The 25014-nt window shown below is 35.1% G+C and overlaps 1 protein-coding gene across 1 annotated transcript in view; it reads left to right on the top strand.

Annotated features, from left to right (window-relative positions):
* Window positions 1–25014, top strand: part of MTBP (MDM2 binding protein) — a 77092-nt gene that overhangs the window by 35520 nt on the left and 16558 nt on the right. The window contains exons 12-17 of the mRNA XM_087447492.1: window positions 1573–1746; window positions 2954–3061; window positions 9600–9761; window positions 14754–14871; window positions 20436–20591; window positions 23618–23713. Of these exons, the coding sequence (XP_087303618.1) occupies window positions 1573–1746; window positions 2954–3061; window positions 9600–9761; window positions 14754–14871; window positions 20436–20591; window positions 23618–23713 (814 nt within the window). The remainder of the gene's footprint in view (window positions 1–1572; window positions 1747–2953; window positions 3062–9599; window positions 9762–14753; window positions 14872–20435; window positions 20592–23617; window positions 23714–25014) is intronic.

The following is a 25014-nucleotide window of genomic DNA, read 5'->3' as shown; positions in this document are numbered from 1 at the left end:
TTGGGTGCATGGTGGAGCTTGTTGACTGTGATCTTCCTTTTAAGATGATCTCACTGGAATATTAGATGACCCCAGTGTTGACATTTTTTTAGTCTTATTTGTAGGACTGACCACATTTCCAGAAAAAGGCTCAATTCTGCTGTCTGGCTTCCAAAATTCTGGAAGTTATGTAGGCGAAGAAGGGTAAAGGGCTTCAATATACAGTATACAAGCATTCACTTAATCCACTGATAATCAGCTCCAACCTTAAGCTCTGTCTTATATCTCCTGGGCCAGAGACACCATGTTTTACTTTCTGCAGAGAATAAATAGTGTTCTGGGTTGGGGAAAGGATGATCATTTGCCTGAAGAAAATAAGGAGGGATCAGGAAGCCAAACTGCTTCTCAGACACACTTGCAACCTATTTTCCTGTTTCACCTTCATTTTGTTTCCAGTGCCATCTGGGGCCACCATCCCAGAGTCTCTTGTTGGGGGTTGTAGTATAAATTACGTTGCTTCTAAGATTTCTCCACTGTTTTTCTCAGCTTCTTTAGCAGTTGAGAGACTGAGAGGTCTGTTATCAATTGTTCATCTGCTTTTATGCTGTTTTTTAAATCTCTTTATTCTTATTTTGTGGAATTTCAGGAGATAGTGAAAATAAAAGCTTATGTCTAATTCACCATCTTCAACACAAAGGTCTCTGCTTCTGTTTTTAGTCTCAGAGGCTTCACAGTTTTTCTTCAACCTTCACTATAATCCTTACTTGATTTGTTTTTAAAATATACCAGAAGCTGTCTTAACTGACCTTCACGTAACTGGCATGCCAGATTAATGAATGCTCTCTATTCCCTCTATAAGATACATATGGATGCCTGCTGCAAAAACCAAAAAGCTACTCTTAAATATATCTTACACTTCTGCTCCCACCGGTAGAGTTATGTGTGTTTCAGGGGTCAGTTTATTCCACTTTAAAGAAATAGAAGCTGGAAATAATAGTTGATATGTTATAGGTGTGGTTATATAAGAAAGCTATCCTGAAACTCTAGTGAGCCACATGACAACTTAATGAGTACACATAGTTTAATTTAAAAAGTAAAACTAAACGTTAAAGTAAAATGTGTATGCTTTGTGAGTATCATTTTTGTTATGATTCTCTGCTTTAACAGCTTTTCTCAGTTAAATGAACAACTACTAGCCCCAAATGTATTGGGTAACAGCTTGTTTTAAAATAACATAGAAATGTCATTAGAGGTCCAGCCCAGTGGCGTAACGGTTAAGTTCACGCATTCTGCTTTGGCTGCCTGGGGGTCGCTGGTTCAGATCCTGGGTGGACCCACTCACCCCTCATTAAGCTGTGCTGAGGCTGCCTCCCACATAGAAGAACTAGAAGGACTTACAACTAGGGTATACAACTGTGTACTGGGGCTTTGGGGAGAAAAAACAAAAAAAAAAGAGGAAGATTGGCAACAAATGTTAGCTTAGGGCCAATCTTCCTTTAAAAAAAATGTCATCATATCCTATGGGTTAAATGTATAATTCTGCCATGTCGCATGCTGAATTTTCACCTACTTAAGATAATCGTTTTTGTTTAGTTCCAGATGTTGAAGTGAAAGGAGAGTGTTCTAGCTATTATCTCTTGTTACGAGGTAATGGCGATAGAAAATGTAAAGCCACCCTGATTCACTCAGCCAACCAGATCAATGGCTCATTTGCACTCAATTTAATTCATGGAAAGATGAAATCAAGGACAGAAGAAGTCAAATTGAGTAAGTGTTAACTTTAGGTAGAAAACATTTTTACATTTATTTGTACATGTAATTAACTTCGTGGTTTTTGATGAACTTATTTTCCCCAAACTCCAGTTCACTTTCAGTAAATTTACTTTGTATTTTAAACATATTATAACATATTTAAACAATGTAGAGTGTAGAGAATTAATCCCTTTTGCATTATACTTAGTAAAATTTAGTAGGTCAGCCTTCAATTCCAAAGAGGAAATTTTTAGTATTTTCCACTTTAAACACATATTATTTTTCTGTAATTTATTTCTCATTTTCATTTACTTTCTCTCAAGCATCTTATTCTATTTTATTGCTCATCTTTTTTTTTTTTCTCTGAGCTCTATGTTTTGGTTATTTATCACTGTATGATTAAACCTCTCCAAACTTAGCTTAAAAATAACTATTTATTATTACGTCTCATAGTCCTGTGGGTTGACTAGGCTTAGCTGGGTGTTTTTATTTTGAAGTCCCACATATGACTGCAGTTGCACACAGCTGGGGCTCCAGGCATCTGAAGACTTAACAGGACTTGGTAAATAACAGAGGGCTTCTTCACCCACTTGTTTATCGCCTGGGTTAGGATAGCTGGAACAGATGAGAGCTGACTTTCTCTTCACGTGCCCTTTTCTCATGGCCAACTTGGGCTTCCTCATAATGTCATAATCTCAAGGTAGTCTGATTTCTTATATGGTCACTAACATGTCTTAGAGTATTTGTTCTAAGAAGCCTCAAAGCTTTCTATGACCTAGCCTAGAAGTCATTCAGTGTCACTTGCATTGTACCTTATCGATTTCATAGGGCCTGGATTCATTGGGGAAGGACTACACAACAGGTGAAGAGCAGGAGGTGTGGTTCACTGGGAGGCCATCTATAGAGACTAGCTACCATACTCCGTCTGTGTTTCATATAGGCGTTTCAATAGCTGAGCCTGTAGAAGAAAATGTGATGGAGGGAATTCTGCTCTGCTACCTAAATTCCCTCAATTTTAGAAGCAGGTCAATGTTTAAAATGCAAAATAATTTAGTATGCTTATTTTATGCAGCTTAATAATTATTTATTTTGAAATATGCAAGATCAAGAGAGATGAGTAATTGACTTATTTTTTTAAATTATGTGATAACACATTTCTTGGGAACTGAATACTAATTTGTTGTCATAGAACATCTTTAATACTGACTTTTCTATTTCTCAGGCTTTCCTTTTGACTTCTTGTCACTTCCACGTTTTTCTGGGGAGCAACTTATACAGAGAGAGAAACAGTTAGCTAATGTTCAAGCTTTGGCTTTAAAAGAATGTCTGAGTAAGTAACAATTTGTACATTTCGTTCTACTGTAAGAATGTTGACTTATTCAGACATATTGACTTGTTCAGACATAATGTGTGGTTATTTTCATACTTTTTCTTATACGCTTTGTCTTTTAGGTATGATACCTATTTCTAGAACTATTCTTGATAGAGGTGATATGCAGTAGAAAAGATCTGCAACTTTTTTCCCACCAGATTCACAATATTCTTATTTATTTGTACATTGTTATTAACATTTATAAAAATATTTCTCCAGGAAAATGTCGTATTTCATTGTTTTTAACTGTATGCTGGAATAGATACTTAAGTTTTATTGTTCTGGTTAATGTAGATCTCTTTATAAAATTCCTCTTTATATATTTTTGGCTATAACAGGAGGATAGAGACTGCAGGAGGAAGAAAATGCAAGTCCAGAGAAATTAATATGTTAACCTGAGCATGATTCTTAGGCTTTAATTATGACCATCAGTAATAAGTAAGCACATTTCACCTACTATATGAAGTTGGCATTAAGGATTTTTCCTTATTCAGGAAGTAAACACTTTTTTAAGGGTTACAATTTAAGGTTTTTCCTCTATTACTAAATGTTAATTTGGTTATCGGTCTTAACATTTTTTTATAAATAATCATTCATTAGTACCTAATATGAACTTATTTTAAGCTAATTGCTATAGAATTTCTAGGAGATTGATTCAAATTGTGAGGTCTCAGTTGCGTATAGAAAAAAATACTAGAATTAAGTATGTTATAAAATAAAAACTATCCTTTTCTTTAAAAGCATTTTGAAAATATCTTAACTTCGGTAGTCTGTTTTACTCAATGAAAAATAATTTTAAAATACTTGGTCTCAATTGTTCATGTAAGAATTACCTACTTTTTCAGTTATAGAAAGCAAGGGTAATTGTGTTCTCTTGAATTCCTCCAACCATTGATTTTTTTTTTTTAACTATGAAAATGATATTAGCTCAAGGAAAATATAATTAGAAAGGCAAATCAGTTTCAGTAAAAAGTAGTACATGTTAAGACCAAGAAGAATAAATACTGAAATACTAGTATTTTAGTGGATGGAAAACCTTTATTTCAAACATCAACCAGCAGTGTTATTCACTTCTTGACTTTGTCCTGTCCCTGCTAAACCCCTCTGCAGGCCCTGATTCTTTGCCATAAGCCCCCTGCAGCTCTTTATAACTCAGTTCCTTCTACATCTCCCCTCTCTTTCATCTTCACCTCTCTTCCTTACCCTTCCAACCAGAAAAACTGCCAGAGTGGGAGAACAGGCAGCTTTCTGAAGCTGGTGCCTCTCTCCTTTGGGTAAGAAAAGTTTACCCCAGTAGGGCCATCCCTCCTGCTGGGTTGGGAAGGCAAATACTGACAGCTGTAACTACATTGCTGCTTACAGGTGTGACTGGAATCTCTGCTGGGAGGAGGGGGAGATGGAAGTGCTAAATAAATGCTGAAAATGTAGAAGCACCAGCAGCTGAGCTGTAACACAGGCAGCAGCTGTAAGGATGCCACAGCACTGGGCAAAGAGCAAGGGCAAGCAGGGGGCCTGAAGTTGAAGGGAGCCTTAGTACTTAGCCTAGTAGCTGCTAGAGACACCAGCTCTGGGCGTATCCATGAAATGGCCAATTTGCAATTTGAGGCATTAAATCTTAATTAAAATTAATGATCCAGTTAATCCATTTATGATGGAAATGCTTGCTGAACCAATCTCTACCCAGAAAGTTAAATCTGGATTAAAAATTTGGGGACAAACATGCATCTGTTCAGAATTCCTGTGTCTCAAAAGACAGAGGAAAATGACAGCAAAACAAATTTTCCAATGTAAGAATGTCTGAATATCTAATTCAGTGATTCTCAAAGAAGTGAAGTATGAATATAAAAGTATTTAAATTTATATAGTTAATTAATTTATACATGATGAAAACTAAATAATGTAATGGGAATAGCTTTCTTTGGGGAAAAAATCAACAATTCAATATCAATACAAGGCTTATAGTTTTTGCTGAAAAACAAAAAGTTGTTCAAAAAGATTTTTTCAAAATTATCAACAAGACATAGAGTAAACTTATTTTTATTTCACTGCTATTTCTGTGACGAGCACTGAATCAGAAAGAGCAACTGGAAAGATTTGCATGAAAATGTACTCACATTATTGAGGCACTTTGTTTTTAAAAATAACATAAAAATCAAATGAAATTTCTGTTAGGGTTTAATTTTTTAGAATAATTTGTTTTTGTTTATTTTGTTTATTTTTAAAATTATATTTAATACTATTGTATTAGAGTGATATTTAAATTTTATAATTTATATTTTACTTGATTTTTTTGTAATTTATAACTTTCTGTATTTGGAAATATTAATTGTCTTATTTTACCAATATTTAAAGAAAAAGTTAAAGAATACTGAACAGTTTTTAAATAAAAGACTGTTCAGTATGATGCAAAACAAATACCAAAACAGTAGTATTGTCATTTTGCTCCCGTATGTGGTCACTACTCTGAGTTCCCTCATCTTTTTTAAATTTATGAAACTCAGTACAAACCTGATTGATGCTCAATCTGCTGATACTTTTAAATATTCTACTCCACATTTTTCTTTAAGAAATCCTTAGTTATTACTAGGTTTTTTAGGGGTAGTGTTCTTTTGCTGATTCATTTTCAGACTTTAGTCCAATATTTTTCCCTCAAATCTTTATCTACCACTTGTGTGCACACTCATTTGTGTAGATTTTTTTTTCACCTAAGTAAGTATCTTGCTCATAACCCTATTAAACTTGCTCTATTTTCTCTCTCTGTTTCTTAGTTGTCAAGGTCAATAGGAAATCTTACCCTGCTCTCCAAATTACCCAATGTTGTAATATAGTTGACAATTTTAATAAGCGTAGGTTGGGTTTATGATTTAAGTATATTTTTAATGTTAATAAAAATGTAGCTAATTTCTGAAGCACATTACTTATTGTGCATCTTTCGGATGAAAACAAACCATTGATAACGTTTCATTTTAGAATGGCTTCCAGCAGACTGGAAAACTTCTTCTCCCGAAGAAGATGTAATAAAGCAGCATATGTCACAGCTCTTACTTTAGCGTTACTAATGTTCTTGACTGCAGAAACCGTGCGTCACTTATCTTGGACCAGACCTGGAACGATCCTACCAATATCCATGTTGGTGTGCTGGGATTTTACAGAGGCATGTATCATAAAGCTGACGTTCTGAAGTCGAAGCTGGAGGCTGGCTACTTCCTTCTCAGCCTCCTCGCATTATTTATGCACCAACCTCACATGGTGTCATATAAAGTGCTTTAATCCTCTGTGTCTAAGGGCACAGCACAGTGCTTTGCAGGCAGCGCATACTCAATAAATGTTTGTTGAATTGAATTCTCTATGAATCTAGAGTTTACTATTTTATTATGGAAGAAAATGTTATTGGGCCAGAAGTATTTTAAAAATGAAATATTTTTATAAAAGTAATACATGGGTATACTTTAAAGATTGAAATGGTAGTCAAAAACTTAAAATGGAAAACAGCAGTACCCGACCCTCTCCTCCCTGTCTTTCATGCTCTGTCCATAGGCAGCTATCCTCAGCTCTCCCAGCTGGTTTTCCTGACATTTTCTCCAGTTTTCTAAATGGTATATGTCTGCTGCTATTTCTTGATTTACCAGTTTCAGACATTATCTTAACATCTAACTACAGAAGATAATGACTTAGCTTTCCCACATCGTCTTTACTTTCCCTTTCCACCCTTTACAGGGAAGTCATGAAGTTTGGTATTCAATCGTAGTTTTAACATTATTATAACTAAGTAAATAAGTTTACTGCTGAGTCTCACATAATAGATCCCCTTTCCTGTATAAGCTTTGTTTTTCTTACGGTTGATAATCACTTATTTTAAATTTACCAACTCTTCTTTATCACAAAATATTGTCATGATTTTCCAAAGGCTCCAACATTCCTGCCACACACACCCCTATCATTAAATTCATCGTGTGTTCAGACACAGCAGTCCCTTTTATTTCTCTTAATGTTTTTTCCAGAGTGTTTCATATTTTGCTCTATAATGGATGAGTTGCTTCTTAGACCTGCTGACATCTTAGAAACTTTTTTTCCTTCTTCTCTTCTTTTAGAATATCCTTTTGTCTAGACCCCTTGACCTCTCTTTTCTTGGATTACGCCCTTGTTTGGTTGGAGCGTATCTTCCAGTAGTTTCTTGAGTACATGGGGCATAAATTTTTCAAGCTCTTGCATGTCTGAAAATATCTTTACTTGGTTAATAATTCATATGGAACTCTAGGTTGAAAATCATTTATCCTCAGAATTTTGAAGACATTGTTCCATTGTCTTCTCCATTGCTGTGCTCCTGTTGATAAATCGAAGACTGTTCTTACCCTTTGCAGTGATCTATTTTTGATTTGTTTTTACCCTCTCTCTGGAACCTTTATCTCCAGAAGCTTTATCTCTGGAAGCTTTACTCTGAATCACAGTGTGAATATTTCCCTTCCTCTCCCAACCCCCCTCCCCCCAGTTTATTGAGCTGTGTACTTGATGGACCATTGCCAGAGAAGATTCACATCCTTACGTCTGAACATTTTTCTTATCTCTTTACTAATTTCCTTTCTCCCATTTTCTCTTTTCTTTCTTTCTAGAACTCTTATTATATTATGGCTTTTGTGGACAGATTGTGTAATTTTCTTTCCTATTTCTATATTGTTATCTTTTTGTTCTAGTTTCTGGGGGCTATCTTGCATTTATTGTAAGCCCTTATGTCGAGTTTTAAAAATTTGAGCTCTTGTGCTTAACTTTCAGAAGGCTTTTCTTGTTCATTGATTATTCCTTTATCAAAGCATCCTGTACTTGTTTCGTGGGTGTAGTATCTTCTCTTATTTCTGTGAGAATATTCATTATAGCAAGCTTTCCTTTGTTCCCTGCAATGTTTTTGTTTCTGCTGGGCTCCTTTTTGTCTTTGTTTGCTTTAGTCTCTCTTGTTCATCTTGAACTTTTTTTAGATTAAGAGCACTAATATTGTACTCCTTTCCCCTCCCCAAGTTGGAACTAATTGAGAAATAAACCTAAGAAATACACAGATGGAATTTAAATTACAGATAAAAGCTAGATTGGAGGATATGACTTTTTAGATCTATGTCCAGGTGAGTTTTCTGAAAATACACCCAGAATAGATTTCACCCCCTGAATGACTATCAGAGCTATGCAACTGCAGATCAACCCTAAGGGCAAAGGGCCCTTTCCACATTACAGAGGGCATGTATCCTGAAGACCTGCTAACTCAGAGGAAAGTTGGAGAGGAGGGGTCTGATCAGACCATGCCTAGTTTCTTCTCTAGATTGGCTCAGTGAGTGGTAAGAGTGAGAGGGGAGCTGGAAGTGTTACTGAGTCAAAGTCCTTACACGTGTAAACATAAGACCATGGAAATGCAGAGTCCCCTCTCCCCTCAACACCTTTCCTTAAATGTCTGGTGATTCTTTGCTGTCTGTCCTGTTTTAAATTGGAAGTTTTATATGCCTCTCTCTAATATATCTGGCAATCTGCGTTGTAGAGTGGTGAAGTGACAATTCAGCATTTTGGTTGTCAGCTCCTATCCCTGTCTCCACTTCAATATCAGTATCAAGCTCTTTTCTCTGGGGGCATTCAGTTTTTCAAAAGGAGAATCCTTTAATCTTTGCAGTGGGACATTTGTAGCTGCTAACGTTCTGGCTACAGGGCTGGGAGTCCAACCTTTTAGTATGTAGACTCTTATTTAATCTCTTAGTTTTAACCCCAGCATCAATACTACCTTTCAGTGTACCTGATATTCCATAGTCTGAGACTCCCTCCTTTCAGTTTCTGCCAAAAAAAATGAAAGGAGAGCCTATGAGGGCTGGAGGTTGGGGGGGACCTTTAGTTCTCACTGTTGTCTCCCTAAACATCCATATCCTTGCATCCTGTCCCGGTTTAGCCCAGGACCTCGCCACCGTCTTCCTAATACCTCACAGCTAGTGCCTCTGCAGGCACCCAGGTTGACCCTCTGCTCTGCCAGCTCAGTTACCACTCCGCCACCATCTTATCTTCCACAATTTGTTGAAAACTCGTTATTTATTGTTTCTTCTTTTGTTGTCCTTTCTTATTCCTTGGCTGTGATTTTGGTTTTGGGAAAGAAGAAGAAATAAGTGGAAGTGACCAAGCTACTATATTTAACTGACAGTCTTACAGGTTTTATTGTCACAGAAACACCAACATAAGGTCATTCTTAATGCTCCACAATATATTTCAGAAAACTTTTGTAAACTTGCCTTTACCATTTATCGCTTTTGGTGTTAACAAATTACTCTATTTCTGTTTATCTCACGTAACTGGAAATTCTACTCTTACCTACAAATGGAATGAAAATGAAACCAGGTCTACACAGGAATGATGATTTTGGAGAAATTCACTTGTTTTCCTTTTGAAAATATTTCCCATAAAAGTATAGTAGATACCCTCTAGAGAGGCTTTGAAATAACAGTATGGTTAATCATATTAATTTTTTGTCTTACAGAAAGGAAAAAGTTGGCAAAGCAGCCTGAAGTAGTTTCTGTTGATGAACTCAAAGGTTTATTACTACTTGCAAGGGAACGCTTTTTAGATCATTTTGATGCTATTACTACTAAACCGGTTGTAATAAAGACAGACAAAATTAAAACCTCGAATGTGTTAAATGGTAAGTCTTTTGTTAATTTTTAGTTCTTTGTGGCATTTATGACAGTTCTTTATTATTAAAACCAATAGAATGTATTGATCTAATCAAACTGTAGCTTATAAATTTAAATAGTGATATATATATATTTGCGTATACACGTATGTATTTATATGTGATGATCTGTATTTCTCATCATTTAAGTATTAAAAACTTTCTGATAGCTTCTTTAATTAAGCATATTTAGTATAATTGTTTTTAAGCTGAGGGAGAAGCATTTTAAGGTAATCCCTCTTACTGCTTTTACTAATCTGCTAGAATGGGTAGATTTCTATTAAGCTGTGTTTTCATAAGGTGAGAAAAGTAGAACCTACAAAATAAATTTAATATAGTTAAAACTACATATAATAAGATGCTCCACGTTTGCCATTCATTATATAGAAGTCACCAAACTTCACTGAAGGAGCGGGAAATCATTTCTGTATTAACTTGCATTTCTTTCTGTTTTCCTGGTTTCTGTTTTTTGTGATGAATTTGAGTAGTGTGAAGCTCTTCAAGATCTAACAAGAAAGCATTTGATGATTGCCTGGCATTTTAAATATACAGGATAATTTTTTGTTGTTATTCTGTGAGAATCGTTTTTATTCTATAGATTGATAAGAAAATGACCAAAGAATAAGGTGAACAGTAATGTTTGTTGAGTGCCTTTTCTCTGTTTGACACCTTGAAGGTACACAAAGAAGTAAAATTTTGGTCCTTGGCTTTCAGTGGGCTTATGATCTATTTGGGAAGCAAAATATAAATACAGCGTATCGTGCCATGTTCTAAAGCCCGGGCTCCGGAGCTAGACTGCCAGGGTTCAGATCTCAGTTTTGTCACTTGGTAGCTGAATGTCTTTGGGCAAGTTCCATGCCTCTGTTTCCTCATGTTTAAAATGGGGATAATAATGCCCAGTTACTAGAGTTATTATGAGGATTAAATGAGTTGATGCATATAAAACACTTAGAACATAATAAATGCCCCAAAATTATTAGCTCTCGTTTGTATTATAATCATCATTGTTACATATTAGTATCAAAGTTAAATAGCAGTGCAAAATAATCTGAAAGATGTTAGAAACAGTACAAGGTTACTTGTAAACGGGGGATGTATTCGATAAGTGAGGGAGAGTAGCTTCTTGGTACAGCCTGGGCTCTGGAGCAAGACTAACAAGATGAATCCAGCTCTGCAGCTTGCTTGCTGTGTAACGTTGGGCAAGTTTTCTAACCTCTCTGAGCCTCAGTTTTTTAATCTTTAAATTAGTGATGATGTAGATTGTTAGGAGAATTAAATGAATTATTGGTAAATTGCTTAGAAAGTTGCCTGGTACGAAGTATGTGCTATATATTTTTTGGTTAAATAAATAAATACGAATTTAGAGGAGAGGGATCTAATTAGGTTAGAGTAATCACAAAATCCTTTATCAGGAGCTCAGGAGCTTGATGTAGGTCTTGAGTGATGCATAGCCTCTAGGTCGAGAGGGGAAGATGGGATTTTCCAGGTAGAAGCAGCAGCATACCCAGAGTCATGGAGGTAAGAAAGGGCAAACAGATCAGGAGAGAGGTGGGCTTACTCAGGATCTGTATAGGAGCTAACAGTTGAAACGTAGGAAGGGCTGAAATCATTGCAAGGCTTTTTATATAAATTTAAGGAAATGTATCTTATAGTTACCAGTACAAAGTCAAGTTCTAGGACACTGTTAACACGCTTAACTTCAGGAGTGCTCACCTTAAAATGTAAATCACATTATGTCACTCCTTTGCTCAAACTTTGTTGCTTGCTTCCCATTGTACATAGAATGTCGTCCTTAATATGGCTTGTAAAAACCCTAAATGATATCAGGCCTTGTGCTTATTCTAACTTCCTCCAGTGTCACATTTCTGTTTCCTTATTACCTCCAAGTCTTTCCGTTCCTTGAAGGTGTCACATTCCTTTCTACCTCAGGTATGTCCTGTTTCTGGGATACTTTTCTTCCAGTCTTTACCTGATTAACTGATAGTCATTCTTCAGATCTTGATTTAAATGTCACTTTCTGGAAAAGGCTTTCTCAGACCTTCCTCAATTTAAATTGTTTCCTGTTGTGCTCATTTCCAGTTTTTCTTCAAATTATTTCTCACAGTTTAAATTATGTGCTATGTATGTAATTGTTTATTAACTATTTGTCTTCTCTCTAAACCGTGTGTTCTCTGAGGGTAAAGAGTATGCCCGTTTGCTTTCTCCAATATCTAGAGCCTAGCACAGCACCTGGCACAGAGGAGTGGGTCACCCCCGAAATAATTGTTAAACAAATGAAAGAAACCCTGAAGCTTTTCAGAACCTGAACTGAAATCAACAGTTTGTGTATTTGAACATGACTCCTAAAAATGCAGCTGTGATTTTTAACATCCTTTGTAGCTTTTGTTTGAATAAATACATCTACCTGCAAGTTACATAGCAAAAGTAGTAAGGTCAATGATGTTTCATATTCTGACCCATTATTTGCAACCGCGCACATTAGGAGTTATTAGCAATTGTTAGGTTTATGGATCTGCTTATTTTTTTTTTTTTTTTTTTTTTGTGAGGAGATCAGCCCTGTGCTAACATCTGCCAATCCTCCTCTTTTTTTGCTGAGGAAGACGGCCCTGGGCTAACATCTGTGCCCATCTTCCTCCACTTTATATGGGACGCCGCCACAGCATGGCTTGCCAAGCAGTGCGTCGGTGCACGCCCTGGATCCGAACCAGCGAACCCCGGGCCGCCGCAGTGGAGCGCGCGCACTTAACCGCTTGCGCCACCGGGCCGGCCCCTGGATCTGCTTATTTTTTTGTAAAAACTCTAGCATGTATAACAAATGAAAGTCAGTATGGAGAAAATGTCTTGATCTAACCATTTTATTTACTCCTTGCCACAAAGTTGCTAAAGACTTGCACAATGCCAGGTGTGGTATCTGAACTCATAATACAGTAACTATCTCCTTTACCCTGACCATTGGGGCACATAAACACACTACATAAGTGAGTTTTCTAGGTAATTCTATAAGATCACAATTTTATTATTTCAAACATTTTAATAAGAATCTTCTAGTATGTGTTTATAATTCTTGCTTTATTAAACAGAATATCCCGATTATAATATAAACTTTTCTTTGTGATTTATTCTTATTTAGGTATGTAAGACTATAATGGCCTGTATTCATTAATCACATACTGTCATCTGCAATATTATTTTCTTTTTGTTTGCCCTGATTTACGATTTCATAGGGTAGTTTTGAGTCCCTACTTCCCTGTTTCTATGGTTTCCATATATCTTTGTTTCTCCTGTAAAGTAAAATGTTGTTTTTTTTTTTTTAAAAAAAACAGTGTTCTTGATTTCTCAGAAGCCCTTTTTGTGCTTTTGGTTGTCAGCATGGCCCAGTGTTCTGACTGCCACATAAATAAATATTATGTTTATTTTACTGTCAGAATATTACATTATTATTACATAGTAATAATACATAGTATTACATTATTCCCCAAAAGACGTGGCACATATGAATGTTTGTCTGTCCATTCCTTAAGTTTAGCCGAGGTCATTTGTATTTATGGAGGTTGCATAGTCAAAGTTAATAATTAATTATATTATAATATTTAGGAACAATTAATGTTTACTTTTATTTAACATGGCTTGTATTCTTTTGTGAACTCATGATGCAACTGTTAGAACTGCTAATGATTTTTTTCTTTATACTTTTAATGGAAAGTCATGTCAAACTTACAAAGCAGGTTATTTCATTATAAAGCTCATTATGCTATAAAATAGTTGGTATTCTACCACCCTTATTAAGAAATGGGAAGTGGTATATTTGGATGGTGTTTGGTGGGGGGAAGTCCATTGTAGGCATTAAAAATATTTTGAAATATTCAAGGCTAAATAGTCTAATTAAGGTAAAGAGAAAATAACATGCAGTTGGCTTCTGTTTTCATTTATGTTTAAATTTTTTTGTTGTTGTTTAAAAATCCCTGTATCAAATCGTTACCATTTTATAAGACCCCAAAGTATAAAATGGGTGTTTTTGTCAGGGTTGATGGTTAGTCAAACTGCTAACTTATAATAATTTTCAATCAGTTTATTAGAACAATGTGTAATAGTTCAAAACTATTTTAAAAACCAGATAGTTTTGGAATCCAAAAAGTTGTATAGTTAGTAATTTTGCCTGTATTAAAACAGTTTGGATGTACTCATAATTTATAATGAGAATGGAAGCTATCCCTTTATGTTTTCCATGAGAATCACAGTGTTATTCACAATCTCAATGTTAGTTCATTGCAGCATACTAGCTAGAAAGAAAGCCATACCCTTACATATAATGTTTTATTAATAATAAAATTACATTTAATGTTAGTGATTTACTTGAAGATGTATATGTTAAGGCATCTTACATTAATACATAATGTAATTATTTCTAAAGTAACCTTTACCCGAGAACATCAGAAGTTAATTTATTGTATTATTGTACTTTTGATAATGAGGTAATCTCTGTTAAAGGTAGGAATTTTTCTGGATACTGGTGCTAATTTCTGTTTGTAGTATGAAAAATCACAGTATATCCGATATATTTTCCATAGAGTTGCCTCCTTTTCGTTTAGAACTAATTTCACAAAAAGTAGCAAAGTTATGCTTTTATTCCGCATGAGTCCTCACAGTGCTAATTCATTTTCAAAATTCTCACTCATGACTTTTATTATGAGGAGATAGTAAAATAGGTAAAGTTTAACGTGGATTTTTTTTTTTCATTTCCAAAAAACTTTTCTATGGCACTTGGCACAATCCAGGCCATCAGAGATAACCTTAATAAATGCCTGAGGTAAGTTATTGTACATTTAGTCCCACATGCCTTTATACATATATTTGCACGCACACACATAGATGTGTGTATCTATCTACGTGTGTATATTTGTATATAGCAATATTCAGTATGTTAATACTTTTCAATACTTATGTGTATTTCTTTCTCTTTAGACACCAGTCCAGTAGAAGCTATTTCTTCAAGTCTACTGGAAACCAATCCTCTGGAATGGCCAGAAAGGCATGTCCTTCAAAATTTGGAAACTTTTGAAAAAGCCAAACAAAAAATGAGGTAATATTTAAATAGCTCAGTAATTGTAAATGAACTTTTTTTTCCTTAATCCTTACATTGTATTTATGAGATATTAGTAGGTTATAGTTTTATTATAAAAGAAATGTATGCTTGCTGTAAGTAGATAGGTAGATAGAGCGTTATAGAGCAGCATGTTGAGGAAATGCTCTTCTTCCTCTTGTACTTGTACTTTCCAGGTGTACATAATCACAGTTAACATTTTAGTGGATGGCTTTTGAGACCCTCTTCTATAGATATACACAAGTATGTGAATACATAAGGAAAATTTAAACAATACAGGAGTGTGTAAAATGAAGTAAAAGGACTCTTCTCCTTGGAGCCACTTTAAACTGTTCCACTCTTACATTCTTATCTGTTTATATAGTATTTATTAATTAACTTTAAGGGGCAGAGTTCATTTTTGTTTGTTTTGTTTTTGTTTTTTTGATTCAGTACATAGTATGCACTCGGTCGTAATTGTAGAATGATGGAACAAAAGAGGAGGAATTTAGCTCTCTTACATTGCCCTCCTCCCAAACATTGCAAATCACACTTTAATTTTTAGCTCTTCTATTGTAACATTTATGATTTACTATAATATTTTGTTTGTATAGCAACAAATATTTATTGAGCACCAACTATGTGTCAGGCTCTCCTCTTATAGCTTACCTTTTATGGGGAGAGATATCAACAGGCAAGTAAGTGTAATAATTATAGGTTACTCTATGTATAAATGAATGAAACAAACAAAGGGACTGAGGGAGAATAATTTTAGTTGTTGAGGGGACGGAAGTGGTGGTAACTTAGCTGAGGTGGATGGTCAGGGATGCCTCTCTAAGGAGGTTACATTTGAGCTGAGACCTAGTGGATACATGAGTGAAGCACCTTTAGTTATACAGGACCTTATAGTTCATCATACCGGTTTTGGATTTAATTGTTAATGCATTGGTAAGCTTTTGAAGGATTGTATACAAAAGAGTGATGTGATCTGATTTTGCAAAGTTACTTTTGCTCTTTTGTGGCAAATAGATTGCAAGAGGAAGATATTAGGAAAAGAGAGATGAGTTAGGTGGTCTTTTCTGTAGACTAAGTGAGAGAGAGCTTTGATTTCTGACTAGAGTAGTAGTAGAGAACAAATTTGGGATATGTTTTTTTGGTAAACTGGAAAAAACTTTCTGTGATGGATTGGATGTGGAGGAGAGGGAAACAGGCATTCAAGATAATTTAGATTTCTGGCTTGAACAACAAGGTGAATGGTATTCTCACTTAAGGGATGGGGAAGACTGGTGAGAAGTTGGGGTATGAATAGATTTGGGGAGAAAAATCAAGCATTCTGCTTTAGGAATTTAAGTTTGATCTATGGGTTATGCAAGTGGACATATCAAGTGGACTGGGGGAGAAATCTGAAAGTCAATTTGGAGTTATCATCAAAAGGGGGTTTTGGGGCTGGCCCAGTGGCATAGTGGTTGAGTTCCTGTGCTCCGCTGCGGCAGTTCAGGGTTCGCAGGTTCGGATCCTGGGTGCGGACCTATGCGTCGCTTATCAAGCCATGCTGTGGCAGGTGTCCCACATATAAAGTAGAGGAAGATGGGCACAGATGTTAGCCCAGGGCCAATCTTCCTCAGCAAAAAGAGGAGGATTAGCAACAGATGTTAGCTCAGGGCTAGTCTTTCTCGCCAAAAAAACAAAAAGGGAGGGAGTTTTAAATACATGCTAGTAGATGAGGTCACTTGGTGAGACCATGTAGAGAAAAAAAAGAGGGCTTAAGACCATTCCCTGAGGATCTCTAACATTTATAGTTCAGGAGGAAGAAGACAATCTAGAAAGAAGGTTGAGAAAAGGACAGGTTACCCACAAAAGAACTTCAGTTTCTTACCCATCAATTTTAGATGATATCCTTTAACTTCCCATTGTGAAAGATGAGGAAATTAACACCCCTATTTCTCTTCACTTTTTATCCTTCTTCTACCTCTGAACCTTGTGTTATTTGCAATAGACAATTGTTTTCTTCTTGAAGTCATTTTTCTTGCACCTCTCGACTCCCTGCTGTAATTTGGACTGACCCTTTCTGCCTGCACAGCTGTTTTCCTGGTATTTCTTTTGATCACATTTCTAGGTTAGGTCTGTAGTGTCTTGGATCTTACACCTTAATAAGAAGGCTGTTGCCATATTGATTTTTGTTCCTTAATAGTTATTTTATGCGGTCTCTGGAACTTTTAGAATTTTCTGTTTTCCTTAATGTTCTGAAATTACATGAGGCTATCATAGTGTGAGATGTTTTGGTCTCAAGACTTTTGTCTTTTTTTTTGGCTCTAGGAAATATTCTTCTATTGTTTTTTTTGATGATATTCTTCCTTCCATTTTCTTTTTTTTCTTTCTTCTCTTTCTGCAATATCTGTTTTAACTAATGTTAAACATCCTGGATTGATTTTTCATTCAAATGTGAATTTTCTCTCGAGAATCCATCTCTTTGTCTTTTCTGCTCTGTTCTGGGATATGTCCTTGACCTTTGCTTTCGTCTGTTCTGTTAAATTTTTTTGTAGTCATATTTTAAATTCCTAATAATTCTTTTTTGTTGTCTACCCTATTTTTTTCACAGCAACCTGTTCTTCTTATATTAGTAATGAGAATTGAGAAGATACTGTAAGGTTATTAAATGGAATTTTCTTTTAACTTGTTTTATATGTTCCTTGAATGATCTCATTATCCTTTGGATCTGTTTTGTTTGCTCCTCTGATATTTTTCTCTTAGGTGTCATTTTTCTCCTGTGTCCAGTGGCCCTTGATTGTTCATAGCTAAGAATTTAGTACTAAGCTTCTTTATACAGATAGTTAGCACATGTTTTCTCTCTATATGTGCAGTCCTGTTCCCCACCTGCTCTCACCTCAATTACTGTTGGGCGGGGGAGATGCAGGTAGAGCACGCCTGGCAGGCTGCACTTTAGGTCATCTGGGGATATCGGAATGTAGGCAGCCTTGGTCAACTTCACCCAACCCTAAAATAAGGGTGGTTTCTTCTGGGGGCATCATCACTGACACTGGGACAGGCATATAGTTCTAGATCTTCAGAGAGCAGATTCTGTTTTTAACGTGGAGATAAAAGCCTGAGGGTTAGTGAGGTGTGGGAGGGTGGTACTTAACTTTCTGGTAGGGTTCTTAAAATATATTTCCCGATTTCTGCCTATTGCCACTCTCTGAGCCCGTTTAGAGTCTCTCTGTGGCTTTGTGGGGTGGTAAGAAGGCAGATTCTACCTTCCTTGTAGGTTTCTCCCTAATTCTCATTGAGGCGCTTGCCCTAGTTTATCCCTTTTTGCAATTCATTGAACTCTTTGGTCCATCGTTTTCCTTCTTCCTTTTTTCAGCCCTCTTTTGAATTTAATGTCCAGTACTTCGACACGGTGATTTCAGTTTGTTTGAGTGCAGAGGTTAATATGTATCTTTAGTTCACCATCTTGAACAAGAAGCTTGTTTGTCATTTAAGTCTAGGTCAAATATCACCTTTTCCTTAAGCCTTTTATAAATGCTACAGCTCAATTTTATCTTCCTTCTTTAAACACCCAAGGGCTACGTTATTTCTTTTTTCATGAAACTTATTTTATTGTACCTTTTCTACCTCATTCTATGCTGGTTTATTTATCTCCTTTTATTCTTCTCACCTCCTTTCTCCTACTTCAAGTCACACCTACACACTAAATTATGAGCAGTGATTATGAGTCTATAAATTATCATCAGTGAACTCTTTTCAGTACCTCACATTGATATTTACAAAGTAAATGCTCAGTAAATACTTGTGGACATCTCAAAATATGGGGAAATACCATCGATTTCTTGGTTGGGGACAAAAGTTATGTTGCATATTTTCAGAAATTGTTTTGTTAAACAGATTTCACTGGAGAATAAGGGACCATTACATAGTGAAATTCAGGAGTCATAAGAGTTTAGTTTTAGAGAAAGTCAGTCACCTGTTGTGTGACTTTGTTGTCTCATCTTTAAGATGAGGATAACAATCCCATTTCTACTACAAAGTTGTGAAAATTTAATGAGATAATGTATGAAAAAATACTCTGTAAGATTTAATACACTGAACAAAATAAAGTGTTATTTTATTTTTTAACCTAAGACATATCTTGGTACTATATTTTATCATAAATCGGGCTTTTAAGTTGCTTTGATATCCTGTGTCCAGGGTTCTATATAGATGCAGATTATACTTTTCCCCATTGCATCTAGCCTGTAAAATGACTGAGAGTAATATTCATTAAGAAACCTTTGTGAGTCACTATTAGAGAAGAGCTATATAGAAATTAAATTAAACTCGTCATGTAGTTCCTGCCCTCCTGGAGTATAAAGTTCAGACAAAATATTTGAGTATTTCTTGTTTGACTATTTTTATTAGATTTATAATTTCAATTTAAAGGTAAAGGAAATAGGAAGGGGAAAGGGGCACTTTCGGTATGTTATTGATCTTTAATGTATAGAAATAAAATAAGTCTAAAACTGTAATGTCAATATTTTAATCATATAATTTCTGGTAAAAATGCTTGATTTGAGTAATAAAATAATCAGGAAATAGTTAAATTAATATTAAGTCAGGAAATGAATTTTCTGTGCAGGTATTGGAAGACTTTATTTATGCTTTGCTGAAAGAGGAATAGCTGTGACTCAGTGCTTGATGAAACCTTTAGTATTCTCTGGAACTATTTTCCAGTTTCTAAAACTTTCAGTGAGCTTTTTGGGTTTATAGAATGATAGGTAGAAATAGTATCTAATTCAGAGTCAGTCTAGTTCTGACTTTCTCATTTTAAACAGTTGTCTCACCCTGGATCTGTAATACAAACTATTGTGTGTTAGAATCTTTATCTGAAAAATAGGAATAATGATTGTTTTTTAGGTTTGGTATGCTGATTTTCACTTTACAAAGTACTTACTTTCAGATGTTAATGTCGTTTTGAGATAAGACCTATTCTGTCTTTTTCAAGGAAATTTGTGAGGATTAAGAATATATTGTATGGAAAGTAGTTTGAAAAGTATAAAATCCTGCATATATTTCAGGTGTAATAATGATTCCGTGCTTATTCATAATGTCGTAATCATGGCTCGAAGAGACTTTGGGGAGATTTCTGATTACTGTCTCATTTCATGGTTGTGCTTCAGCTAATCTTTCAAGTTCGTAGAAAATTGGAACATTCAATCTCTGCCCTCAAAATTTACAGTATCATGGGGTTTCAGAACATACCAGAGTTTAGATTTAAATTTTATAGAATTGATAACTTCACACTACTAAATAATTAATCATGCCATCATTTATAAAGAATATAATTATGTTTATCTTAGTTAAGTAGTAGCATTGTTGACATGGTAACTGCAGGTTTCACTCTGACCTACAGATTTTTAAAAATATACTTTGATACTAAATGATTTGCAAAGATTTTACTTTATTTTCTTTCCTAAATGTGTATTTCAATTTTCTTTGTGTATTTTTCTGGTTCTGCTCCTATCAGCTTTTCCTGACTATGGTAAATTCTAATCCACTTTTAATAAATCTACATAACATTGTTTTCCCAGAACTAGTTCATTACCTCCTTCATCTGAACAGTTGCTGGGCCATAAAGACGGTCCACGGGATTCCATCACATTATTGGATGCTAAAGAATTGCTGAAATTCTTTACCTCAGATGGATTACCAGTTGGAGATCTTCAACCTTTACAGATTCAAAAGGGGTATGTTATCAACTTATAATTTCCAATTAATTTTTTAAAAATCATTTTTAAAACACATTGCATCTCATTTCCACAGTTAATTGAAGCCCTATGCTGCTTAGGCAGAATTCACAAGTTTAATCCCAATGTTTATCATTTGGCCTTAATCTTCACGTTTTACCTTAGCCAAGTGTGCTGCTGTTTTGTGGTATTGAATATAAAGGAAATCAGGATAATAAAAGCAACCTCAGTATATTCCCTATAGAAGTCAGTAGCTTTTACTTTGTATATAAAGGACAATACTTTTTAAGAAAAAATTATAATTTGACTTGCAAATTTTTTTAATTCTCTTTTCTGTGTTACTGTCTAGTTTTGATTTTGCCACTTCTGGTCGTGACATCGTTGGTCATGCCTAATAGCAGCAGAAAGCTCAGCCTCTCACCTGAAGAGAAAGGGAAAGTAAAATAAAAATGCTTTCGAAACTATAACATTACCAAGTTCGAACTCAGTGTCTACATGAATAATTTACAACTAATTTGACTTACAAGACAACTTCCACTGTTACTAGTTCATAAATACTGGATGTTGCTGAAGTTGACTTAATTATAGGTAAAATTGTGACATCAAAGGGGCCGGCCCCATGGCCCAGCGGTTAAGCGCCAGCGCTCCGCTGCTGGCGGCCCGGGCCTGGATCCCGGGTGCACACCGATGTACCGCTTGTCAGGCCATGCTGTGGCGGCGTCCCACATAAAGTGGAGGAATATCAGCACGGGTGTTAGCTCAGGGCCAATCTTCCTCAGCAAAACAAGAGGAGGATTGGCATGGATCTTAGCTCAGAGCTGATCTTCTTCACACACACACAAAAATTGTGGCATCAAATACCTGTGAGATTTGAATAATTACTCACTACCCTAATTTCTTTTCAATCGTTAATACATTATTTTGAAAACCTTCCAAAGGACCTTAAAAACTGTAGATCATTTTGATCACTTTTACAAAGCTTGTTTTGGCAAATATTGATTTTAAAGGTAAATTTTGGGAAGGATTTATTTGAAGGTAGTTATATCTCAAAAATAATGATAGAGCATTTTGCCTTCATGTGCGAGTTCACTAGAGAGAGAGAGATAGGGAGCAACTTTGAGAACTTGAGGATCTTAATAACTCTGGGTCTTAGTGACTTGATGATCTTAATGACACCAAAAATTGTGTAATTTTGGAATAATTTTCCTCTTCTCAGCTTTGAGAGATTGATACCCTTTTTTGTGGGAATCAAGAAAGTGAAGAAGTATACACACATTTTCATGTGTTTCGTTTTGGATTATTATCCTTCCAAATCATTTAGCATGAACTGGCAGAGTCAGATGAATTTACCAAAACTGAATTTTATGTAGGTTGTACTCTTTTTGACCAGAACATCTTTCTAGATGCAATGTTATAGAGGAGATGTATTTAATTCTTTTTGTAGTTTACAGGTGAAATATTTAGGAAAGTTTGATATAATTTCTTGAAGTTAGTAAAGAACTGCATCATTATCAAATATATCTTCTATTAACATTAAAGTTAAAGAATGGCAATGAATCAAGAACCTGTGGACTCTTATTCAGTATCTACCTATGCAAGGAGCCATCTGAAATGCTGTATTAAATTAAGCAAAGTGTAGGCATGACTATTATGCATATACCAAAGAAATATTAAATATTGACAAAACACATGTTTATTAAAATATTTCTTTTAGAAAGAACAAAGTGTAAGTAAAATTAAAAATAGATAAGGTTGCTGAGAGGGCTTGAAATAAGAAATGGAAGACAACATGGTAAAGGAAAGAAGTGAAATGCTAGGTACCTAAGAGTTCTGTGTTATAAAATTACTCACTTTAATAGTCAGTCATCAAAGTACTGGGGTCATTGCAATTTATTAGTGTTAGTTTTTATGGAACACTTTAAGTGGATGCATTAGAATATAAATTCTTTTTTTTAGGATTCACTGTTTAGCATATATTACATTTTAATGTCATAATTTCAAATGCTTATCATAGTACCCTAGATAATTTCAGTGGCAAATGGGCAGTTTTCATTACTAATGCCATAGGGGAAAAAATGTGATAGCAAATTTATTCTTGGTACTCTACTATCTGCTTGCCTTTCTATATACGTTTTCTGAGTCCTCTGAATTCAAGTCTCTGGTATTTCATTCTGCCTGTTAATTGTGAAAGACCACTGTTGCATAATTCTCACCTTCCCATCTAACTTATTCGGAGCTTCAGGAACAGAATCCAGTATGTTAGAACAGTGCCTCCCAATGCAGGGAGAGAAGGAGGGCACCTATTAGAATAACCAGGAGAGCTTAACCTAATTGCTGTGACCTTCTTCTTCCTGAAATTTTGACATACCCCTGCAGGTCTGGGCATGAATATTTTATGTAAGCTCACCATATGATTAGTTCTAACATACCTGCTGATTGAAAACCTACCACAGAAGAACTGAAGTTAGTAGTTAGTGTCTATACCCTCTAATATTTAAAAGGTTGCTGACTCTTAAAGTCAGTGTCAAGGTGACTACATTACCCAGTAAAGAAAGATCTGGGTCCTCCGTGTGTTATAGTAGGAAGTAAATACTTCTTTTATTACCAAAGATTTGTGTTGACTTTAATTATTCCCCTGCGAAAAAGAATTTAACTAAATGCATAAACATTAGTTCACTACACCAAAAAAAAAAAAAAAAAAAATCCTTGAAGAATAAGGCTGCTTCTTGAATTTCCACTACAAATCGTTTTCCATTCTTGATTTATCCATTTCTCTGAATAGTATTGTGAAATAAGTAACATCATAGCTTCAGAAACTGGAGGCACAGAAAATGTAAGTGACAAACCCACAGGCCTAACCCTGCTCGATTTCCTTCTTAGGGTTTCTGATGTCATCTGATTTGTATCCCATATAAGATTCAATTATAGAGGAGGAAGTCAGGATTTCCTTCTTTACATACTCTCTTGAACTTTCTCTTTGTCAGTAAATAAACTTTAAATACAAACGAAAACCTTTTTGTTTTCAGGGAAAAGACTTTTGTTCTGACACCAGAACTTAGTCCTCGGAAACTTCGGGTTTTACCTTTTGAAAAAGCCTCAGTATGTCGTTATCATGGAATTGAGTAAGTTTTTTATTTACACTTTACTCTTCTGCGTGTTGTCGATGTAGCTTATCTTATGTGAGTGTGAAGAGTGACTGTAATAAAATGATATAAATTGAGATATGGAGCCAAAGAGAAAGTATGTCCAAAAACCTCAAAAAACAAAGTATCACGTACTCAAATAATTTGTCTTCTATTGGGGAAAAAAAAAAGTTATTTGATGATTAATCAGTTTTACAGCTTTTAACATCCTATTATTAGTTACTAGATATTTTAATCAAAATTATTTTGGTCGCTGTGTTATAAATGTGTATTTATACTACTGGTCACATCACTATTCCCTGGTCACTAGTTACGTTGTACTTGCTCAGAAACTATTAGGTGAAATGTGTTCCTATTTGTAACATGTTAATTATGTGTACATTTTTATAGAATTTTAATTGACTAATGTGAATAAAATTTCAAAGGATTCTCTTGCTTAAAGGTATTAGCAGTTTCTGAGGTCATGTGCACATCTACCATTTTTACAAAGATAAGAAATAAATGTTACTGATAATATACCTTACAATAAATTTTCAAGACCTTAGTGATTCCTTTGGCAAAATGTTTCCCATTCTTAAAGAAAAACATTACTTTACATTGATTTTCCATAAATGGAAATAGGAAAGGACTTGATTTTACCTTAATCTTTAAGAAACAACCTTGTCAGTGAACAACAGAAACATTCTATTTTGATTGGCTTGTAAACTTAATCTTTATTTTACACAAACTTTCAAAATACTTTACTGACAGTTTTTCACTCAGGGGTTAAAGATACAAAAGACTGAAAGACAACTATTTCTGCCCTTAAGAAGCATACATACACAATCGGCCCTCCGTATCCACAGGTCTGCATCCACAGATCCAGCCAACTGGATGGAGAGACCCCTGATGGTTGTGTCTGTACTGAAGATATGCAGACTTTTTTTCTTGTCATTATTCCCCAAACAATACAATACAACTATATAATAGCATTTAAATTGTATTAGATATTGTAAGGAATCTGGAGATGATTTAAAATATATGGGAGGATGTGTATAGTTTATATGCTAATATTACGCCATTTTGTGTAAAGGACTTGAGCATCCTCGGATTTTAGTATCTGCGGGGATCCTGGAACCAATCCCCTGCAGATACCGAAGGACAACTGTACTCTAATAGAGGAGAAAGAAAGAAACACATGATGTTAGTAGAATATAAATAGTGTTAGAATACGGATAACGTTGCTCAGTGGATGGAGCAAATAAATTCTAGGAACTATTTGAGAGAATTTCAAAGAAGAC

The sequence above is a fragment of the Ceratotherium simum genome, chromosome 23 (genome assembly GCF_057802395.1).
Source record: "Ceratotherium simum simum isolate JZ-2026a chromosome 23, ASM5780239v1, whole genome shotgun sequence".
NCBI classification, from domain to species: Eukaryota; Metazoa; Chordata; class Mammalia; order Perissodactyla; family Rhinocerotidae; genus Ceratotherium; species Ceratotherium simum.
The sequence above is the reverse complement of the archived record's forward strand: the minus strand, read 5'-3'. Positions and strand labels throughout refer to the sequence as shown.